This window comes from Eublepharis macularius, chromosome 3 (genome assembly GCF_028583425.1).
Source record: "Eublepharis macularius isolate TG4126 chromosome 3, MPM_Emac_v1.0, whole genome shotgun sequence".
Taxonomy (NCBI): domain Eukaryota; kingdom Metazoa; phylum Chordata; class Lepidosauria; order Squamata; family Eublepharidae; genus Eublepharis; species Eublepharis macularius.
Window position 1 is genome coordinate 63287071 of NC_072792.1, and position 23739 is coordinate 63310809.

Consider the following 23739-nt stretch of genomic DNA (forward strand, 5'->3'; position numbering starts at 1 on the left):
AAAAACACAGCACACCTCGCCACTGAACTTTGCCACTTCGTACTCACTCACAATTACTTTGAATTTGGTGACAACTTATATCTACAGGTTAATGGCACAGCCATGGGCACACACATGGCACCACAATATGCTAACATATTCATGGCGGACTTGGAGCAACGCTTCCTCAGCTCCCATCCACTGGAACCACTACTATACTTAAGATTCCTGGATGACATCTTCATCATTTGGACCCATGGGAAGGAAGCCCTTGAGAGATTTCATCAGGACTTCAATAACTTTCACCCTACTATCAACCTAAGCCTGGACCACTCTACACAACAGGTACACTTCCTGGACACCACTGTACAACTACATAATGGATGAATAAATACCACCTTATACCAGAAACCAACAGACCGATACTCATATCTACATGCCTCCAGCTACCACTCTAAACATACCACTCGGTCTATTGTCTACAGCCAAGCCTTACGTTACAACCGTATCTGCTCCAATGCTCTCGACCGAGACTCACACAAGAGATTTACAACAAGCATTTTTGAGACTACAGTACCCACCAAATGAAGTGAAGAAACAAATCAACAGGGCCAGACTAGTACCCAGAAACAGTCTGCTCCAGGACAAACCTAAAGGAACTAACAACAGAACACCACTGGTTGTCACCTATAGCTCCTAGCTCAAACCCATCCAACGTATCATCAGTGAGCTACAACCCATCCTGGAAAATGATACCTCTCTCTCCGAAGCCCTGGGTGGAAGACCTTTCCTTGCCTACAGACAGCCCCCCAACCTTAAACGACTTCTCACTTACAATCATGAATCGGCCAGCAGAGTCACCAGCACAGGTACCAGGCCCTGCAACAGACCCAGATGCCAGCTCTGCCCCTATATCTACCCAGGGAATACAATTACAGGACCCAATGGCATCAACTACACTGTCTCTGGCTCTTACAGCTGCTCATCCTCCAATCTGATATATGCCCTCATGTGCCAACAATGTCCTTCTGCTCTGTACATTGGACAAACCAGCCAACCTCTACGCAAAAGAATAAATGGACACAAATCTGACATTAGAAATGCCAACTTCCAAAAACCAGTGGGAGAACACTTCAATCTACCAGGACATTCCATCAAAGACTTAAAGGTCGCTGTGGTTCAACAGAAACCTTTCAAAAACAAAATCCAACGGGAGGCTGCTGAATTGGAATTCATATGCAAATTTGACTCTGTCAAGCTGGGACTGAATAGAGACTATGAATGGTTATCACATTATCACAGGTAACAGATTTCCTTTACAGCGGCATGGTCTGGGGGAGCCCAGTGGCGCCTGGTATGGGCTTTTGGGGACCACAGTTCTCTTTGTCAGATGCATCTGGCAGGGAGAGCTGTGGTTATCGAAGGCTTATACTACATAGGAATTGGATGCTTATACTGCTGCAAACTAACACGGCAAACTGACTCCACACCAAAAGGAGATGTTTACATTTACTAGCAAAGGAATGTTTTGGTTGCCTCCCCACTAATTGCATCTTGTCCCCTTCTGATATATGTCCTCTTCTCTCCCCTCTCCCTCCTCCTCTTCTGTATTTGACCAGTTTGTATCATGCATCTGACGAAGAGAACTTGATTCTTGAAAGCTTATGCTACAATAAAATTGGTTAGTCTTAAAGGTGCTACTGGACTCTTTTTGATTTTGATACAGAACCGACTTATCTTAAATTATGTTTGTAGTTGAAGGCCGTTTCTACAATAGATAAGTTCCAAGGGAAAGATATCATGTAAAGTGTTCTGAAATTGATTTAAACTTGAAATGCATGATAAGACTCTGTATGTGTTCCAGACTGAATTGTACATAAATAGTTGTAAATGTTATGATTTGTACCATGCCAGAACTGAAACGTCATTTGTTTCACTGTAAGTAAATATGATTTATTTGATGCTTTAATTAAAGTAAGCATATTTTCTTTAATTATAATATCAGTTCTTAACTCTTTATCTTATGAAATGGAAAGTTGCATTCTGTGGGAACCATGAATTTAAAAGAAACAGGAGAGAATGTTAAGTTTGATTTATGTGATGCATGCCTTCACATACATAATAACTGTGTACTCTAAAGGTGATGGAGCACGTAAAAAGATTCCCTCCATTTTGGAAACTAGACCATTACAATTTTGTTTCAGATACCTCTGAATTTGGGGTTGATTCACAATGGGTTTGCCACTACCAGTCAGCTGTCCCTGCCAGCTGCCCTGTACCCCAAACAAAAACCAAGCAGCAATCCATTCCCTAGAGAACAGGGTGGCGGACAACCAGCAACAGAGAGGATTCTCTAGAAATAGAACAGTTCTGCTGGTATACCTCTTCCTTAATGGGAAATGATGCTCCTAAGAATGTTTCAGAATATCATTTTATTCCAGAAAGTTTGTGATTTGTAGTTTTTTTGTGTGTTTGGATCGATTTCCGGTTATTGATGAGGCCTGCTTTTCTCTGATTTCTTTAGTGGGAATTTCCTAGCAACTGTAACCCTTTTTCTCTTTAAAGCGTTCCCCCCTCTTCATCTCTTTCTTTTCTATGACCTTTTTCAGAAAGACCTGATTTTTTCCCCACAACAATTGTCAAATGTTAGTATCTAGGGGATCTCACTAGTCACTACTCTGAATTGCTTCTGATTTTAAATCTCTTATGTATCATGACTTAAACTGCATGTTGAAGACAATTCTATTTTTTTTCTCTCTGAATTATTTTTAAAAATTTAAACTCAGCTTAAGCATTTGTGGATTGGGATAGATGATGAAGGGCTTTTTATTCCATCCCTCTGGTGTATATCAGCTCAAAAATAGCCTCTTCAAATAACTGTTTAATCCACAGGGAGAAAGTTCCAGGGTTCCTACATCTTTGCATCTTTCAATGAACAAGCTGCTTGGGGACAGTGGTTTTTAGTTAAAAAGTGACCAGAGGGTAAAGGGTTTTACTTTATTTCTGTCTGAAAGAAAAACCCAAGGGAGCTGTCAAATATCATCTAATAAAATAAAATGTTAAAGTTATCAATTAAAATTAATAGCAAGAACATTTCAGAGTACCAGGTTAAAGAGCCCATCTCTCCTCAGTCTTTCCGCCCTGGTAACTTGTAGCTTATTGAGAATATTACCATAAAAAGTACTGTGGAAGGAGGACCACAAAACTACCTTTAATCTGTGACTTGAGCCATAAACCCTAAGTAACACTTTCCTATGGCTATGGAAAAGCCTCATTAAACTCTCCAGGATAGAGATAATGAAGTTCTATTGATAAGGTTTTTACTGAGGAATGATTCTGTATACTAAAGAGCCAACTTTCTCATTAGGCAAAATTCCCTGGTGAATTTAGTATAGGGAGCATCTTGTTCTCCAGTACTGGAAGACATAGAGGTTTATACATCACTGCAGGTGAAGTCAGCATAGAGTCAGTGCAGTGGACACCTAGCTGCCCACTAATCCTTTTTTAAAATATGATTTCATTTGGATGAATAAACTTTGGTATTCATGTATAATATTCACCATGCTAAGTTTGTAGAAGAATTAAAGGGAATTGCAATAAGTAGGGCCATATTATAGGAATAAATATAATTTAATAGATGGTTCCTAAGAAATGTAATTTTCTGGAATAGTTATGTAGCACTTCTGTGTTCTGTTATAACCCTTCATTTGTGATAGAACCAGCTGTCAAAGCTTACCTTAAAAATGGCATTATGCTACGTACATTTATTCTGTGGTAAATTATACTGAATTCATTAATGCTTACTCTCATATAAATGAGGTTAGGATTAGAGATGGGCACGAACCGAAATACAAACCAAAATTAAGCACGAACCAGGCCAGTTCATGGTTCGTGAACCACAGTTCATCAGATCCCATTTGTGACGAACTGCCATGAACTTTTTATTATTATTATTATTATTATTATTATTATTATTTATTATATTTATATCCCGCCCTCCCCGCAAGCGGGCTCAGGGCGGGTTACAACAGAAGATAAAATGTACAAGATAAAATCAAAATAAATTAACACAGCTTTCTAATAAAACACCTGCTCACCGTATAAAAACCATATAACATCTGCGTAGTTGCTCATATATGGGGGGGGTAGATGGTCAATACCCCCTACAGATATAGAGGAGACTGGGAGAGAGGCTCATTTGGTGGAAACCCTGATAGCCTCAACCGTACATCTGGCGGAACATCTCCTTCTTACAGGCCCGCCTGAAGGAGACAAGATCTTGGCAGGCCCAGGTGTCCTCAGAGAGTTTCACCAGGTCGGGGCCAGGACCGAAAAGGCCCTGGCCCTGGTTGAGGCCAATTCAGCCTCCCTGAGGCCAAGGATCACCAGTAGGTGTTTACCAGCTGATCTCAGCACCCTCCGGGGAGTATATGGGAAGAGATGGTTCCTCAGGTATGCTGGTCCCAGTCCGTTTAGGGCTTTATAGGATAATACCAAAACCTTGAACCTAATCCAGAACTCCACAGGAAGCCAGTATAGCTGCTGCAGAACTGGAGTTACATGTGTCCTGAAAGGCACACCCATCAAGACATGGGCAGAAGCATTCTGGACCTGCTATAATTTCCGGGTCAGACTCAAGGGAAGCCCTGTGTAGAGCGAGTTACAGTAATCCAATCTGGAGATGACCATTGCATAGATCACTGTTTCCAGGTCACGGGTCGAGAGATAGGGAGCAAGCTGCCTGGCTTGCCGAAGATGGAAAAAAGCAGACCGGGCAACTGCCGCGACCTGGTCCTCCATTGATAAAGAGGAGTCCAGCATCACGCCAAGACTTCTAACTGGCAAAATGGGCACAAGAGGTGTGCCATCGAAGGCTGGAAGATGGATCCCCCCCTCCAACGTCCCATGACCTAACTACAGGACCTCCATCTTCATGAGATTTAACTTCAGTCTGCTCTGCTTCACCCAACTAGACACAGCATCCAAAGCTCTAATCAGGGCTTCTGGAGCCGAACCAGGCCAGCCGTCCAACAACAGATACAACTAGGTGTCATCAGCGTACTGGTGGCAACCCAGTCCGAAACTCCGTGCCAGCTGGGCGAGGGGGCGCATATACAGATTGAACAACAATGGGGAGAGAATTGCCCCCTGGGGAATACCACATACCAATGGTTGGCGTGCAGACACCCTCTCCTTTAGCGTCACCTTCTGTCCCCAACCGTGGAGAAAAGAGACAAGCCACATTAAGACAGTTTCTCGTATCCCCACATTGGCAAGGCGGTGGGTCAACAATTCATAGTCAACCATGTCAAACACTGCCAAAAGATCCAATAACACCAGCAGCGCCAATCCGCCTCAATCCAGATGTCTAGAGATCGTCTGCAAGGGCGACCAACACTGTCTCAGTCCCATGGCCTGGGCGGAAGCCAGACTGGAATGGGTCCAGGACTGATGCATCTTCCAAGAAAGCCTGCAGCTGCTCCACCACCACCTGTTCAATCACCTTACCCAAAAATGGGAAATTCGAGACTGGGCGGTAACTGGACAGGTCGGTTTTAGGCTGATTCGTTTGGTTCGTTTGTTGGTTCGTCACTGCAGACAGCCTGGTGCCAATCAATCTGTTTCCTAGGCAACAGGGGATGGACTTCCTGCAGACCTTCTGCTGGCCCGGAAGTGATGATTTTCTGAACTGGATGTGACGTTTTCACAATCCAAATGAACTGGTTCGCGAATCAGGGGCAGGTTCATGAAAGTTCATGGATCGTGAAATTTGACAAACCATGAACCACATGGTTCGGTTTTTTCCCGGTTCATGCCCATTTCTAGGTAGGACTGGCATCCTAGTTGGTTCTAGAAAAATCAGACATAAACTGTCAATTACCTATTCTTGATCACTGTATGGAATCTCCGTGTTTGTTATGCTATAGCTGTCATCCCAGATGATGTGTGTCTCCTGGGCTGGAGGTGAACAGTATCATATTTGTAACATACAAATGCCAACCAAGAATGCTCAAAAAAGATCAAGGACTGTGGTGTGTATGCAATGGTTGCCTTGTACAATCTCCCATGTTCAGGCCCCTGCCCTTACTAATTTTAGAGGTGGTAGAAAAAAGTGAGGGGAGGATGGCATTGATTGTGATGCAGCATTCTGCACCAACTGAAGTCTACAATCTTCCCCAAACTAGAGACTGGTGGAACTCCTAGAGTGTCACTCAGAAATGACATCATATTCAGCAACCTTCCACCTCGAAGTAACATATTTTCTTCTGTTCCACTCTAGGAATTTCCCCAGTTTTTATGGTAAAGACCATAGATATAGGAGAAATTCCTAGAGGAGCACAAAGGAAATGATGCCACCCCTCAAAAATACTTCACATACACCCCCCCCCTTCCAGGCGTAGTCTCCCAAATCTCTTGGCATTTTCCAGAGTAGGGCTGGCTACCTTAGTGAGTACTCAATGGCAAAATTTGCTGCAATGGTCTGACAGGGTCCTAAGAACAGTGTTGCTTGTGCAATAGTATTAATTAGAAATGGAAATGCATAATTAAAATTTATTTTCACTAGGGAACATATGGGATCCTTCCTCTTATTTTAAAATGCTTTTTTATTTAGAATTATTGATGGACATGATCTGATGCCCTTGCTTCAAGGCAATGCTGTCCGATCCAAGCATGAATTTCTCTTCCATTACTGTAATGCACATTTAAATGCAGTTCGTTGGCATCCAGGAAACAGTAAGTCAAATTGCCTGTTCATATTTTAAATATTTTATGTAATTTTTATTATAACTTGAAAAGCATCGGGAAGGGGGGAGGGCCTTGGGCTATAGTTACAGATAAATTGCTTGAAGTGTCTAACCCTTCTTCTTATTTCTTTCATCTCTTTTATTCTTTTATCTTAGGACAAAAGCCTGTTAATACAGTTGGGTATCAAACAATTAGTTTGATATGATGCAATTCAGTTTTCCATCATCACTTATGCTAAATCTCTGGCATCAGCAAACATTTTAAAAATGTTGGAGCTGATGTACAAAATATGTTATGTGACCCTATTATTATGTTAAGACCTTTATAACATTTCCAGCTAAGAGGACATTTGAAGAAGCCTTATACTATGGGATGATTGGTCCATATAGCCCAGGAATGTTTGCGCAAGTGTTTCCTTTGCATTTTTACAGCTTATCTGTGTTTTTACTATTGAAAGACATCCAGTACAAGGAAATGAAGTCCAAGAACAATGTGCAAATCATAAAATACTCAACATTCTTAAAAGAAACCTTTTGTGCCATGATGACTATTAAGATTGTGCACCAAAAGGTCTTTGTCTAGTGATGTATGTTTTATCTACCAACTGTTTTCCCATTCTAGTATATATTCTATCTCAAGCCATTACTCTCCCATGAAAATTCATGTGAAAAATTATTGTTCAGAGGTGATAAAGTAAGCACCATCCAGATGTTCAAATGGTGTATGTTGTATACAGGGCTTTTTTCTGGAAAAGAGGTGGTGGAACTCTCAAGAGGGCAATGAGGTAGAAACACACGGGCCCCCTTACAAAACGGCCATTTCCTCCAGGGGAACTGATCTCTGTCTGGAGATCAGGGAGGCGGGGCCACCAGACATGAGAGGTGCTGGAACTCTGTTCCACTGTGTTCCCCCTTGAAAAAAAGCCCTGGTGTTTATATGTGGAGGGATCACGTCCAGCCAAAATTCTGCAGCGAGCCTAAAATATGTGTAAGTGTATTTGTGTGGGCTTTGAAAGTGTCAAATGTTTGGCCTTAGCACAGACATCTAGAACCAGTGTATGTGATCCCACTCCTACATGTACTGCACACATGATTTTGAACATCTTAACAGGGTTATGGATCTCTGTTTCTTTTGATCTGGAAATGAAGGTATGTCAGAAAAGAAAAATTAGAAGGAAAAATTAGTCCCTTATGGAGAATGCAGCACCAAAGATCCAGAAATATCATTTCTTGTTTCTGATTCTTCTGAATGTGCTTGCCGCAAACACCATTTACAACACAAAAGAGACAGTTCTTCAAATATCCCTTCTGAGTTGAGTGATACATTTCTTTGTAGAATGAAGTTCTCTCTCATGTTACCTGAAATTGAGACAGTAAAGTTTCGTCCTCTTCTCAGTGCTTTAGAGAGTTGCAAACACAACAGCAATGTCCAAAGTGCATGATTTGTTGTTTATAAGTTGTACTTCTTCACATCATGCAGTAGATAAATACTAGGCAGATTCTGATCCTGATATTTTCAGGTTGCTTTATTTTGTAAGCACAGGCAAATGGTTAAACATTCTTTCATGTTACTTGCCTCCAGAGAGAACTTGATTGACTGGTCCGTTGTCTGGAATCAGTCTTCACAAATACCTTTTCTGTGGACACAATAGAAGAGTGTTCATAAAGAATATTCTCAAGGTGCCAAAAGTTCTTCCATACTGCTTATCTTCCTCCTGCAAGCTACAGTTGCATAGAGAAAGGCTCTTTACATGTCTCTAACTTGCTCACTGTGATGTGTGGCTGATTTTATCAGCATTGCCATGGGTATTCATTGGGCCTGTCTATGTAGTAGAATTGTTAGCTGCATTCTAACCTTTTTCTGTTGTTCCCTAAGATACCTAACTGATTTCACAGAGTTCTTTTGGAAAGTACAGCATAAAATTATGTCCAGTTATGTGCAGATATTTTGTAAATGGAGAAATCAAAATGAAAATTTGAATTTAAAGCCCTTACAATGCAATGTTTGGCAAAACATAAAGCTTCTGTCTAAGACAACAATCATGGCTCTATAAGAGGGTGAATTACTATATGAAAGCCAGTTTGGTTTAGTGGATAAGAGCACAGGACTCTAATCTGGAAAACCAGGGTTAATTCCCCACTGCTCCGCTTGAAGCCAGCTGTGTGACCTTGGGTCAGTCACAGCTTCTCAGAGCTTGATTATTGTTGTGGGGATAATAATAACATACTTTGTAAACTACTCTGGGCATTAAGTTGTCCTGAAGGACAGTCTATAAATCAAATGTTGTTGTTGTTGTTGTTGTTATGATTAGTAGAACTAAGTTTTTCTTTCATCATGATACTGTTTCCCAGCCCTGCTCCAAATCTTTGTCACAGTTGAGGGCAAGGAAAAGTAGAATGTTATGACATCTGGGCATGGGTAAGTTGTGCTAGAAATTATTAAATTAGTGCTGGAAGCTAAAGTTTTGGTTGCCTTATTCTTTTTTGGGCAGCAGTTACGCATATTGTATCACTTTTAGTTTGGCCCAAAAGCAAACCTCACTTATTTCAACAGGTATTATTTTCAGTAGCCCAGCAATAGGTAAGCACTAGAATTTCAGTTATAATGGTTTATAATGGGGAAATGGCCATTTAAACTGCCCCTGTAAATATGACCCAATGAACCAGTATAAAGTTTGTGGAAGTTCCGGAAAAGGAGCTTCCACGAACCCTGGTTCAGGAACCCCGAACCAGCCTGGGTTTTTTTGGGTTGTATTTTGGTTCGTGCCCATCTCTACTCGAGAGTCTTTGGTAAGAGACTTTGTCAAAGGTGTATTGAGAAATAATGTTTGCTGGATCATCATTTTATTGATACTCTCAAACAAGCCAAGACTTTTTTGTATATGTGTAGTAATTTTAGCTTAATCATTTGCACTAGTGAATCCAACAGGCTTGTAATTTTTTATTCCCCTGCATCCCATGTTTCTAAATTATGTTAATTTGGAAACCTTCAGGTTCTGTTTTAAGGAGCCTAATTTTAGTGACATTACATATTTTCTTGTAAGATCTCTAATTTCATGGAGGTGCATGCCATGCTATGATGTTCTAATTTGTAATTCATTAATTAGCCATTGGATATTATATTTTATCATTTGTATTTCACTGAGTTGTTCATATGCCCCAGTGGACAAAAAAAATGTTCTTTAATTATTATTTATTTGTATTTTATTAATTTATATTATATATAGTTCACCTTTATCACTGAGACTCAAGGTAGATTACACAATAGAAGTCAATATGATTCAAGAAATAATAAAATAGGGATGGATAACAGAAATTTTAAAAAGAAGCATAAATTTGAATACAGAGCTACAAACAATGCTGAAACAAAACGTAATCAACTTGACATGACATATTAAATGGTGTGGAAACTACTCAATAGGAGCATACTTACAGCAATGGAAATTCCTTTAACTTCCTGCAACATTGAATTCCTTTAACTTCCTGGAAATTTCCTGCCCTCTCTCAGCAATTCTGTCTAACATTTGCTGTCTAACAATCCCTCCAATTTCTGGTTGGTTTCCTTCTGGTGAGGGACTTAATGATTCTTTAATTGCTTATTTTTTTTTAAAAAAATGTAAAATACTTCCTGATTCTTTTTCCATCTTCAGTTTGCATTGCACCAGATTCTTTCCTTTTTTATTTTTCTAGTTTGAGCACTAGTTGCTTTTCAAAGGAAGCCTCCTTATCTTGATATTACTCATAAACCCTGCAAACAAACTGTTCAAATTATGTGTGCCTTTCCCAATCTATTATACATTTTTTATTTTAAAAATTCCAGATGATATTTTTCTCTCTGTTCTCTTAAGTAACCATTTTCCCCATACACACACACACTTTTTTGAGTAGTTTCCTCTTTGAAATAAAACATGAATCTGGTGTTATTTATTTATTTATAGTCTGCCTTTCTCTCTGAGACCCAAGGTAGATTACACAGTGCAAATCAATACAATATAATCAACAGCTAGACTTTCTGTTGAGTTTGCCACTGTGTGTATGTGTGTGTTGAATTTGATTAAGGGTGTGCACAGGGGGGAAAATGTTGATCTGGTTCAGTAATGTTGAATTGGAAAATAATTCAGAATTCATGGAACACCAAATTCATCCTCCAGTTCCGTTTGATAATACAGAGCAAATTTGGTCAAATTTGGCCATTGTTTCCTATGGGAAACTCAATTTGGAAATTTCTGGTGGCCTGAAGGGGAGGGGGGATCATTTTTTGACCAAATATCACCAAATTTGCAGGGGACCTACTCCCAACAGTCCTCTGATGGCTCCCCCTCCAAAGTGTCGTGACAGTTGGACCATGGGGGGCATTTTATTGCTCTCCAAAGAAGGTGTCCCCCACCACTGCCATTCTCCATTATTCCCTGTGTGGAAAACCTACAACTAGCTTATCTTAAAAACACTTTTTGAAAGTTCAGACTTCACAATTCTCTCAGGATACTTAAAAATATACACAAACACCACTAGGTTAAGTTAAGAAAAAAAGCAGTTTTTAAAATGCCAGTTAAAAAAAAAACTTTTCCATTCCTCCCCATCCCTCTCAGACACCCCACCAACCCCCTCCTCTCAAAGAGAGAAAAAACCCAGTGAGTCTATGACTCTCAAACCAAGCAGCAGCCATGAATCCACTCCACTCGCTGGGCAGCAGGATCCAGTCACAGTCCAAAGCAGGCCAGGAGAGAAAACCAACAGTCAGCGGCAGCAAGCAGGCAGTGTCTCTCAATCTCTATGCCAGAGCAAAATGGAGGCTGACTGAGGCAAACTTCCTAATTTAACTCCTTGCAGCAGTTCAAAAAAGGCACTCTCCTTCTTGAAAATCCCATTGGCCAGAGAAGGAGCGCTGCTGCAAGGACTGGACACTCACATTTACCCTCTTCCCTTCCCCCTCTCTCTCCCCCCTTCTGCCTCTGATTCACTCCTTCTCCCTTTTCCCTCCTCCCATCTGGTTAAAAAAAGTGGGAAGCTGTGTTTCTTTGCTGTTTCTTAGCAAAGGAAAAGTAAGGAATAGCGCTGCCACACTTTCCAAATTTGGTAAACTTAAATTCAGTGTTACAAATCTATTCAGTAATACAGATGTAAGTTCAGTAACACCAAATTTTACTGAATCAGGTAAAATTGGATCATTTTGACCAAATACCAAACCCAAATTGCACATTCCTAAATTTGATAACCTTCTGGACACTATTCTCAACAGTTTTATATATCTTGCATCAGATTATCTGTACTGCTCAGATTCTATCTTGTCAGTTCCAAAGCTAGCCGTTTTAAGGCAATTACTTGCATGTCATTTCCTTCAACCCACTATGAATACATGCATTCCTGAGATCAAGCCCATCCTCTACCATGTATAAGAGAGTATAAACATTTGAATCAGCCCCTATTTTCTCAGCATTGTCCAGATATATATTCATTAGGGATATGACTAGGACATCTAGAAAGTGTTTGTAATAGAAAAGGAGCAAAACTGGAAAGCAAAAAAAAAACATTGAGCTTTATGCGTGCTAGACAGAGAATATCTGTCACATATCCCAACCTAGATCTATTGTTTTAATGATAATTATTCTATACTTCTGTCCTTTGTGTATCAGATATAAAGACATGTAGACTATATATTTTTGTTATTCATTTATTATTTAGTTTTTTAAAATGTTGTGAGCCTTTTTGCCACCAACCATGCCAGCAAATCCCTCTGCCATTCTGCCAGGTACATTGGGTATCCTCCCTAAGCCTCAGAATGGGATATGGGAGGGGGTTACACCACCAGGTTTCTCTTCCTTTCCACTGTATCGTGATACACCACCTGAGAATCATAGGGTTGGAAGGGACCTCCAGCGTCATCTAATCCAACCCCCTGCACACTACAGGAAATTCACAACTACCTCCCCTTCCACCCCACACACCCACTGACCCTTACTGCATGTCCAGAAGATGGCAAAACACCATCAGGATCCCTAGCCAAACTGGCTTGGGGAAAATTGCTACCTGACCCCAAGGTGGTGATCAGCGTTCCCTGGTCATGTAAGAACGGACTACAAGAACTAAGCACTGATGTAACCCTTCCAGCCCTCCATCTCGTGGTCTTCCTCAGTTCAAAGAATCAGCATTGCTGTCAGACGGCCATCTAGGCTCTACTAAAAAACCTCCAAAGAAGGAGAGCCTACCACATCCTGAGGAAGCCTGTTCCACTGAGGGACTGCTCTAACTGTCAGGAAGTTCTTCCTAATGTTTAGCCAAAAACTCTTTTGATTTAATTTCACCCCGTTAGTTCTGGTACAACCTTCTGGGGCAATGGAAAACAACTCCATGCCATCCTCTATATGACAGCCCTTCAAGTATTTGAAAATGGTAATCATATCACCTCTCAGTCATCTCCTTTCCAGCATACTGAGGTCCTTCAACCTTTCCTCATAAGACTTGGTCTCCAGACCTCTCACCATCTTTGTCACCTTCCTCTGGACTCGCTCCAACTTGTCTATATCCTTCTTAAGTTGTGGCACCCCAAACTGAACACAATACTCTAGGTGAGGTCTAACCAGAGCAGAGTAGAGTGATACCATCACTTCGCATCATCTGGACATTATACTTCTGTTGATACAGCCCAAAAGCACGTTTGTCTTTTTAGCTACCACATCACACTGCTGACTCATGTTCAGTGTATGTTCTACTAAGACCCCTTGAACCTTTTCCACTCATATTACTGTTATGACAAGTCTCCTCCCTCCTATAATTATGCATTTGATTTTCCCTACATAAATGCAGAACTTTACATTTATCCCTGTTGAAATTCCTTTATTTATTTTAGCTCAGTTTTCTAGCCTGTCAAGATCATCCTATATCCTGACTCTGTCTTCTACCATATTTGCTACCCCTCCCAATTTAGTATCATCTGCAAATTTAATAAGCATTCCATCTATTCATTCATCCAAATAGTTTATAAAAATATTGAACAGAACAGGTCCCAGGACCAATCCCTGAGGCACTCCACTTGTCACTCTTCTCCAAGAGGATGAGGAACCATTAACAAGCACTCTTTGGGTCCAATCGGTCAACCAGTTCCAGATCCACGTAATAGTAATAGGATCCAAGCCACATTTTACCAACTTGATAACAAGGATATTACGTGGGACCTTACCAAAAGCCATTGAAATTGAGATAAACTACATCTATAGCATTCCCTTGATCCAGCATGGTAGTAATTTTCTCAAAAAAATAGATAAGGTTAGTCTGATATGACTTGTCCTTGAGAAACCCATGCTGGCTCTTAGTAATCACAGCCATCCTTTCTAAATGCTCAGGGACTGACTGTTTGATGATTTGTTTTAAAACTTTTCCAGGTATAGACACAAAGCTGGCAGGTCGGTAGTTACCTGGATCCTCCTTTTCCCCCTTCTTGAAGATGGGGACAACATTTGTCTGCCTCCAATCTTCTGGCATCTCAGCTGTTCTCCAAGAATTCTCAAAAAATGATGGACAAAGGCTCAGAAATTACATCTGCGAGTTCTTTTTGTACCATTAGGTGCAATTCATCTCACCCTGAAGATTTAATTTAATTTAAATAAACCAGGTGTTTATGTACTACCCATATGCCAATCGTAGGCTGTAATTCATACCAGGTTCTTCCCCCCCCCCAGTCCACCAATCCCCCTCAGTGCCTTGTTCTTTGTCTCTCAGCTATCCTGAAGATGAGGTAAATGACAGGCTGGCTGCCTAAGACTCAGCCTTGACTGGGCCCTCCCTTGGACTCAACACCCACTGGCCCTCTGTGGGGCCACCCACCCACCACCTCCAGGCTCCGACCCTCCATCCTGGGCATGCTCAACCCGCCTGTGTTGACTGTGGTTGCTCCTTGACCAACGTGCTAGTCGCAGGGGCATGGTCGGCCTCACCCAAGCAAGGCCTGGCTGCACTGGTCCTTTGGCTGATTTTCCCTGTGCCTCCTTCTTGGTGGGAGCAGCAAGCAGCAGTGGCCCTGGTGATGGCAGTAGCAAGGGATCTAGAGGCGGCAGCTGCCGAATCACAAGCAACTCTGGCTTGCCAGTGGCTTCCTGCTCCAGCCTCTGCTCCCCCAGCACTCTCTTCTTTGTTACTCCTGTTGCCACCAGGGCTGATGAGTAGCCCCATGAGGGCTAGGGCCTGTTCGGGGCTGGCAGGGCATCTATGGCAGGAGGGAATGCCTCCTGGCCGTCTCCTGGCTGGGTGGTTGGCACTGAGGCCAAGTTCCAAATGGGTGGTTTCTGCTCCAGACAAATGTATATACCTCCTCTCCAAAGACCCGTTTAAGACACCTCATAATCTAATGATATAATAAAATGATATAGCCATTAAAAACAAGCCATAACATAAAATTACATTTAAACTTGATGGCCCAAGTTGGTCAGATCTCATCAGCCCTGGTTAGTACTGGAATGAGAGATCACTGAGCTACTCCAAGGTCACTATGCAGAAGCAGGCAATGGCAAACCACCTCTGAACATCTCTTGCCTTGAAAACCCTACAGGGTTGCCATAAGTGAGCTGCAAATTGATGCTACTTTTCATACACAGTAAAGACAATGTGTTTCTCCCCCTAATTTCTCCCCCACATTTTCTCTCATTATAGAACAAGTTACCAGGTACAGACTCTAAAAGACTTCCTTTAACTTTATAACTGCATAAGTAAGACATTGATACCAGGTGTAGCTTGTTTTATCCTATTGTAGAAGTGATGGGAGGTGCTTGTGGTAGAATTCTCCTTTGTACACAACTGTTAACAAGAATCTTTTTAGCATCCTTATCTGGATAGCCCTAGTATAACATTTCTCTGGTCTTAGATGCATTTTTTTCTTGTTCTAGTTGAAAAATTAAAATAAAATAGTGTTTTAAAATACCATGAGCAAAAGCTCTGGAACATTATTGGCCTATGAATCAGAGTTATTAAAAATATATTGCTATGACAACTTCATTACAAGGAGAGCAGTCACCCGATAAGAAACAGAATGTGGGACATTTGCATCTTTCAAACTTGGGGGTGGGGGACATTTAATAGCCATTTGTAGAACTGTAGTCACATTGGAGCAAATGAGTCCATGCTGATATAAATGGCCATTGAATGGTATTTCCCAAGCTCTGTTTTCTTCTTATTGTGGACAAAAATAGTCAATATAAACAAACTGCAAGAGTACTGACTAAACCTGTATAATGAATTCCTTTGTGTCTCATAAAAAATCTTTTGAACAACTATGTAACATAAATACTCAACAACTCTAACATTATTTTAATACTCTTAATATATAAAAAAACGTTATTATGACGCTAGTAAATGCCAAGGCAATTGATTTTGCCAGCAACAACATCACTGGCTTTAAAACAAGATTCCTTGTCTGCAATACAAACCTCTCTTTTATTAAAAGAAATGTTATTTCCCTATTTTACAGCATGTAACCATATTCAAAAAAAGGAGTGCAGACATGGAAGTAGACAGAAGAAAATAGCACCAATCACTAGTGATGTGATGAGTCCAATTGCCAGAGAAATATAAGAAATGCATGCTGGATTTCCACATATCTATGTATGTAGATACCACGACTAAGTTTGCCTGTGAGAGCAATGCCATCTAATCTAAAGGCTAATCTTCAAGTGACACTAGAATTCTGTGACTGGAAAGCCAAGCATTTTCTTTGGCCATGGAAAGCAGTCATGAGGTTATGGTGGTGGGGATATGTGGTTGTGGTACTAGGGTTGCCAACTATGGCTTGGAAAATTCCTGACAATTTGGGGGCAGTGTTTGGGGAAGACAAAGTGTGGGTAGGAAAAGGAATTCAGTGGGGATGTGATGCTATAGCATCTACTCTTCGAAACTTCCATTTCCTCCAGATTAACTGATCTTTGTAGTCTGGAGATGATGTGTAATTCCAAGAGAACACCAGGTCCCATCTTGAAGTTGGTGACCCTAGATAGTGTACATTCTCTGAGACAACTTCTCCTCTAGCAAGCCAACTTAAGTCCCTACAATTACTTTAGCTGCTGGAGCCATTGTTACAATGAGAAACCTCATTTCCCTCAATATTATTGTACGCTATTCAGTGTCTAGACTAATGAGTCTAATAAAGCTTCCTAATTACTTTTGGAACATTGGGAGGAGCAAGCTTTCATACTTTTTATTCTTAAAGCCATCATGGAAACCAGATATCTACTATACAGTACTTCTGCTTCAGCCGTGAAGTGCCTGGCTCCAGCAGATGGTTGCTATGGCCCATGAATCTGAATTCCAGAACAGCTACCACTGTAATTGCTTCCCAGAATGAGCTAGAGAGTGTAGTAGCACTACAGTTCTGTTCCCAGTGTTGGTTCTACGCAGCTGGTAAATATGGGTGGGTGAGATGGACAGTAGGAAGAAGAAACATCTTTGTCTGCCTATCTTTTCCTGCTTTGAAGTTTTGATAGACCTAATCTTGTATTTAATTTATACTAAAATGAAATGGGGCAAGAAGTAACTTATAAAACATTAGGAACAAAATACACAAATCCTGATTGTTTTCCCCATTTCAGTCTATTGACCTTTAAAAAAACATATCTGGCTGTTAAAATTTAAGGGCAAGAAAATAGGGGAAAGCTCACTGACTTGCCGGATTTTTTAAAGATAATTTTAATCTAAGTTCCAAGCATAGAATATACAAAACTGTTAGTTGTTCTATTTGCTATATGTTATGCAAATCATACAACAGTTTAATTAGTGAAATGTCAAACATATTTGCTATGCTTACATTAATACAGAACGGCCCTGTTATAATGGGCATCAGCTCTTATCGTTTCAGTTTTAATTAATCTCTTTTGGGGAAGAGATTTTATTTCCCCCAGCTCAGTAAACAGTATTACCTGATCTATTGGATTTGCATCTGAACTCTTATTTAGATTTTAAAAAAAGATTGCAATTACACTGATGCTAGGCCATTGGAAATGACACACTATGTAACCATAGAAAGTAAGTAGCTTTTATACACACAAGAGAAACACATATATGCCAGGCCAGTGTCAAGGGGATAAGCTAGCAAGTAAGGGCAGAGTAGAAAGGGAGAGGTCACCTTAACAGAGTAAATTTTCTTCCCACTGTGAATTGCATACATTGGGAAGGTTGATAGTGTTTTCTCTAGTCATACATTCAAATGTCAACTTTTATTCACTACTCTAACAACAGAACATAGTGCAGGGACTAGTATAGTAGTACTCTATCTATTCAAACATTGCTGACCCCTCAAGGGTGGGATGGAGGCACTGAAACACATGCCTAAACATGATCGTTGGAACAGCAAGATCCGAATCCACAAGAACCTTAAGGACCAATGAGATTTTCAGGGTATAAGCGCTTTGTCAGAGCACTTCATCATGATAGTTGGGTTACACTAGACACATCTTGATAATATAGGAATTTCCAGATGGGACTTTGTTCCTGTTACATGTGCAAATTGGTTTTATAAGGCCTCCAGAGATTTTCCCAGATATCAGTGCTATTTCCATCACCACCCTGTTTCTCATTGAAGGAATATATGCCACCGATTGGATCATGTGAAAGCTGTTGAAGTAGGATTGTATTGGGTGTATTCATAATTTGTTTTCAAAACAAGGGCAAGTAGAAGTACGAAAAAGTATAAGTGTACTCTAAGGAGGAGATTCAGAAATAGAAGAGCACAGTTTATGGAATATGAAAGGTCTATTGATGAAATCTTTAAAGTGATGATGTATTGAGTTGATTCATTACTGATCTTTACCTATTCACATAATGGCTTTTGAACCAAATAATTAAGCGGTTAAAAGTTTGACAGAACAGGGAAATATTTTCTTCATTTCTTTATAGGAAAAGACATATTCCAGTAATCATTTGAATTAAAACCATCCTGAGTAAATTAGGAACGTTCTGAAAGGAGAAAGAAATGTTGACAGGTCTGAATTATCATATATCAACACAGATGTTTTAAAGAGGCTAATCCATTTTTATTTAAATATCGGCAGTGCTGTCACACTGTAAAATATATTTGTGACAGTTTTATAAAAGTTTTTGAGCTAAAAAGAAAATCTAAATAAAACATTCACAGATATTCATTGTAAACTAATTTAGAAGATTAGCAGACAAAAAAGGTAATTAATAAATTTAATCTTTATTTTTAATTTTTTATATAATCCCTTAACCGCTTTCCCATAAAAATTAGATCAGGAGACACACATAAACAAGTTAAAACAAAAATGCTATTAATAAACCTAAAACTAAATATTGAAAATTCTGGAAAACTTCACAACTAATACTACTGATTGGTCACACAATTCTGAAGGTTGCTGCAGTCGTGGCAGCCAACTGCTGCTGCAAAATCAGCACTGTGGTCCATTCCCTATGGACATTCCATTGGGGGAAATAACATCATGCACCCCTCCTCAAGGCAAAGATGGCATAGCAAGCGTGCCAGAGTCCATAGCAACCTTGGTGACATCAACCAAGCAGGTATCGGCAGCCGATGATGCCTCTGTGAGTGACAAACAAACACAACCAGCCACTGCCAATCCATCCACTACTCCTCAATTCCACTCTTCCTCCCCACCCCCAAGGACAGTCAGCAGACTGGGGGGGGGAGACACTCAGCAACAGCATAACCCTAACAGAGGCATGTGGTCTGAGTGCACCCCTGCCCATAGGGGAAGGGTGCTTATGCAGCAGACAGGATCCCCACTCCTCCCCCCACTAGGGCCTAACTGGCAGTGAAAGTGCTGCCCACATGCAACCATCTCTACTCCAAGCCTAACATTCTCTTCCCATGAAAAAGTTAAGACAAAAAATGTGTAGACCAGGTTTGGACCCATAGCCATAGCCCCTGAGACCAGCATTCTAAGTGCTGGGCCAAGAAGGTAGGTTCAAAGGAGGTGTGTCATCAGGCACTAGGCATTCCACTGAAGCCCTGACATCACCATCAGCCACATGGGGCCAGGCAGAAGTCATTGGACAGACAGTCATAGCTCAGTGGAAAGGCACCAGAATAGCATGACCAGACTTTCTGGTTCAGTCTCCACATGCGACAGGCCAGTGGCAGCAAAAGCCTTGGAGATGATTTTTTTGCTCCCACAAACCACAAAAGTGGGAACAGGATGGCTCATCTAGTGAGTCATCCTGGATATCTGTCATTTTGGGGTCCCTTACTCCTGCACTGCCATGCTGCATAGCTGATCAGATGCTAGTAGTGCTGTGGGGGAATGTGGAACCCAGAAACTGCCCTCTTGTGCTAGAGCAGCCACATATACCCTTTGGCCACCCACCAACCTGTTCTCTGTGCAAGTTGCACAGAGAAGCCTGCAGAGTGTATGGCTCTCTGTGTGGGACAGGTGTGGGGACCAATACATGGGGTCAGCCTTCAAGGTGCCAGTGAACCCTGGCTATGTTGTGAGAAAGACCAACAACAACAATCTCGGCATGGACATCCCTGAGTCAGAACCCCCCTTTCAGACATGTGAAAGGGAAGACCTAAGGGAATGTCACAGATGGGGGCCCACTCACAAACAAACAGACAGGGACAGAGTTGTAGAATACCCCAGACTTTATTGAACATTAAATCAGGGTCTGATAAATTGGATTGCCAGTTCCCTCCATCTATGGCACCAGTACCTTTACAAGGTGCTCCCAGGGGGCATGGGGACCCAGGTTGAGCTGTCCTAGCACAGCATGTATCTGAGTGAGGCGGACTTGCTGGTCAGAAGGGTGCCCAAGGCCAGATTCTCCAGCAGCCAGGCTAGAACTGGTGACACCGCAGAGTGGCAGGGACTGCACTGGTCATGCTCCTGTGTCTCCCTGTTGAAACATAGATGGTAAACCATCCCAGCCACAGCAGGTTCTGCCCCCATGGGGGAGCTTCGTTTACCAGGGAATCCCCAGGAGGAACATGCTGTAGTCATTCAAATGACCCTAATCTCATAAGGAAGTGCTCTGCAGCCTCAGTTGCTCCACCTGCTGCTGCTACTACTGAAGGCTCCAATCCTACAAGGCAAGAAGGTGATCTACAGAGCACAATGGGGCAGCTGCCAGGCATCCCAAACCACAGTTGTGCCCTGTTTCCCACTTGGGGGGAGGGGCACCCTGGCAAAGGAGCATGCAAAGAGATGACTGCCATCATCCCTGTCCCCTCATATTAGTCAGCTCTCCCGGATTCACTTCCCTTGGTGTATGTTAGGTGAGCTCAGTGTACATGGCAGAGACCTCTGGGACAGAGTCCTGTGCCACATACCCTACCTGCTAAACTATGAGGTGCCCTGGCTGAAGTTTATGTAGCTCTGGGAAGACTGTGATTGGGTGCAGGGGAAAGGATGATTGGTTACAGCTGTAGTCAGCATCCTGTGTCCTGCCAGGGTTTGTGGGCCAGACTCTATATGTCAGGAGGGGTACTTGGCCTGTCCTATTTTAGGGGTGTGTATGGGATATGCCATTGATTTTAATGGCATAACATTCCACAGGGTTTGGGAACATTCCCAAACTGGACTGGAGTGGCTTAAGGAATCAACCTACTTCTGCTAAACCCCTTGGTCCACCCCTTTTCCTGCTGGCACAGCAGCTTGAGTCAGCATTCTGCCCAGTTTTCCTGCCCCCTTGGGGTTTTTTTGTAGTTTTTGGTTTGTCACATAGTTTCTTGGCCTAACTCTTCCTTTCTTGGGGAGTTGGACAGCATCTAGTTGAAGGGCATTGAACCTGCCAGGTGGTTGCATTGGTAAACTGTTGACAGGGACTTGTGTGATCTGATTTCAACTACTACTTCTCTCAGCTTCAGACGCTCTCCTTATCTTCTGGACAGCACAGAGGGGAAACCCCCACGGAAACCCCCATGGTTTCCGTGGGGGTTTCCCCTCTGTGCTGTCCAGCTGTTGTTACGGAAATGGCCATTCTCTTTAACTACTTCCTGCTCTCCTTATCTTGGCCTTGCAACTTTCTTGGATGGACAAGTCACCCAACAATTCCTTGCCAGTCTTGGGTGGGATTCACTTTCTGTAATCCAGGCCAGAGGTCAGCTAGCACTTAGCCATAGGAACAGAAGGGCCTGAGGAAGAGAGCTGCAATTTTGCTGGGTTTCTTCTGCTCTGGAAGTTGTAATAAGAACGTTCTTCAGTCTTTAAGCTTACACACAAACAAACTCTCATGAACATTTTAAAAAACCATTTTCACATTTGATTCCATCACAGGGCATAAGCAAGGCAATCTACTTCATAGATCTAGGCAAGGGACAAGAAGATGGGAGATGAGCCAACACAGTTAGCTTGTCCTTTACAAAGGGAACAATCTTTATCTACTCAATAGGAAAAAGACACCTCAGTTATAATGTTAAGACCGATACAGTCTGCAGATAAGCCTTGTTACTATCCCCTCTTCTAGAAAAATCTTTTTTTACCCTTCAATTTGAGAGAGAATTCTTGGAACACTTGGAAGGAACTATTCCAGTTCCACCAGGGCTAGCTCTTTTAAGAAAGCTAGTACCCCTGTCACCAGTATCTTTCCTCATAAATAGTACAAAGGATTTCCAATGCAATATCTATGTGCAAAACCACGTTTTCTAGAGGGAAAGCAGGGAAATCCTAAACAGGTATCAAATTTTGGCTTTACATTATTGTGGTTGGATTAGCTAAGAATACAATATTAGATTTGAGTCCAGTAGCACCTTAAAGACTAACAAGATTTTCAGGGTATAAGCTTTCAAGAGTCAAAGGTCCCTTCTTCAGTATCTTTAGAAGAGAGCTGTGACTCTCAAAAGCTTATACCCTGAAAATGGTGTAGGTTTACTGAGCTTGAATCTTACTGTTCTGCAGACCAACATGGCTACCCACCTGAAACAGTTTTAAACTCTATTTAAAAACAAAACAGAACAGTATATCTTATTTAAAAGTGTGGTCTGATGGCTAAGCTACATGAAGAAAGTATTGACAAGCGTGCTTGTTTGTTTAGAATATTTCTGTACTGCCTTGTTCTGGGTGATTAGATGGATCTTCTAATCTACACAAGGCTATACAATTTTGTTATTCTTCTGTTTTGTGCCCCTCTCCAAAGTTGTTCTATTCTAGGCCTCTAGAATCCCTTTGTAGCATGTCTAGCTGTGGGGCTGGACTAGCCCTGTTTCTATGTGCAAAAATACCTTCTATTATCTTCTTGGTCAAATCCAGTAGTGACTGTTCCTCTATATTTCTAGCTATATCCATGTCAGTCTCTCAGAGTCCTGCTCAAGGCAGCTCACACAGTATAAAAAAAAGTGTACTTCATCCAATCTTTTTAACTTTTTTAGGCCAGAAGATCTTGGTACAAGAGGTATGGCTGTTGGAAGGGGGGCACACTATGGGTGCAATACTACCTATTAGGCACATGTCAAACAACAGCAGTAGTAAACAATCTTTGATATGGAGTACAGAATATCAGAGACTGCGTATCACTTCTTTTTTCCAAAGAGTGTGTGTCTGTGTCTCTGTGTGTGCATCCATGTATGCATCCCTTTCCTTGTAGCATGAAATAAAACTCAGTTGCTTGAGCTATTTCTTCTTCAAGGGCTTTGTCTCTGCTTGTTAAATACTGGTCTGGAGTCCATGTATAGATTACAGGGTCAAAGTATGATCCTTAAGAGTCCTTTTTCAGTACAGTCTTAAGAATACTTTCTTGACAGTAGCTCCATTGTAGACCTACTTATGATTGCTCTCTTAGCTCCTTCTAGTTCTCTTATTTTGTATAGTATGTTTGTATTCATGTAGTTGCAGGCAATATATATTTATACTGTACTAGAACTACTTATTGCATCCTTGCTTATATTGACATAAATGAATAGTTTTGCTAATCTCCCACAGGCATATTTTCATTATTATTTTTAACCATATTAGATTTTTTAAAATTCTGTTTGCTGACCCTATATGAGTTTGGTTTTGTTTTCTCTGTAGCTTGACAAAAGACAACAAGCACCATAAGAATCAGAAAGTCCTAGCCTGGGCCTCAT

The 23739-nt window shown here is 41.3% G+C and overlaps 1 protein-coding gene across 2 annotated transcripts in view; it reads left to right on the forward strand.

The window, feature by feature from the left end:
- Positions 1-23739, forward strand: part of STS (steroid sulfatase) — a 183065-nt gene that overhangs the window by 142287 nt on the left and 17039 nt on the right. For both annotated transcript variants that reach the window (XM_054973193.1, XM_054973194.1), the window contains exon 9: positions 6593-6714. In XM_054973193.1, coding sequence (XP_054829168.1) covers positions 6593-6714 — 122 coding nt within the window. The remainder of the gene's footprint in view (positions 1-6592; positions 6715-23739) is intronic.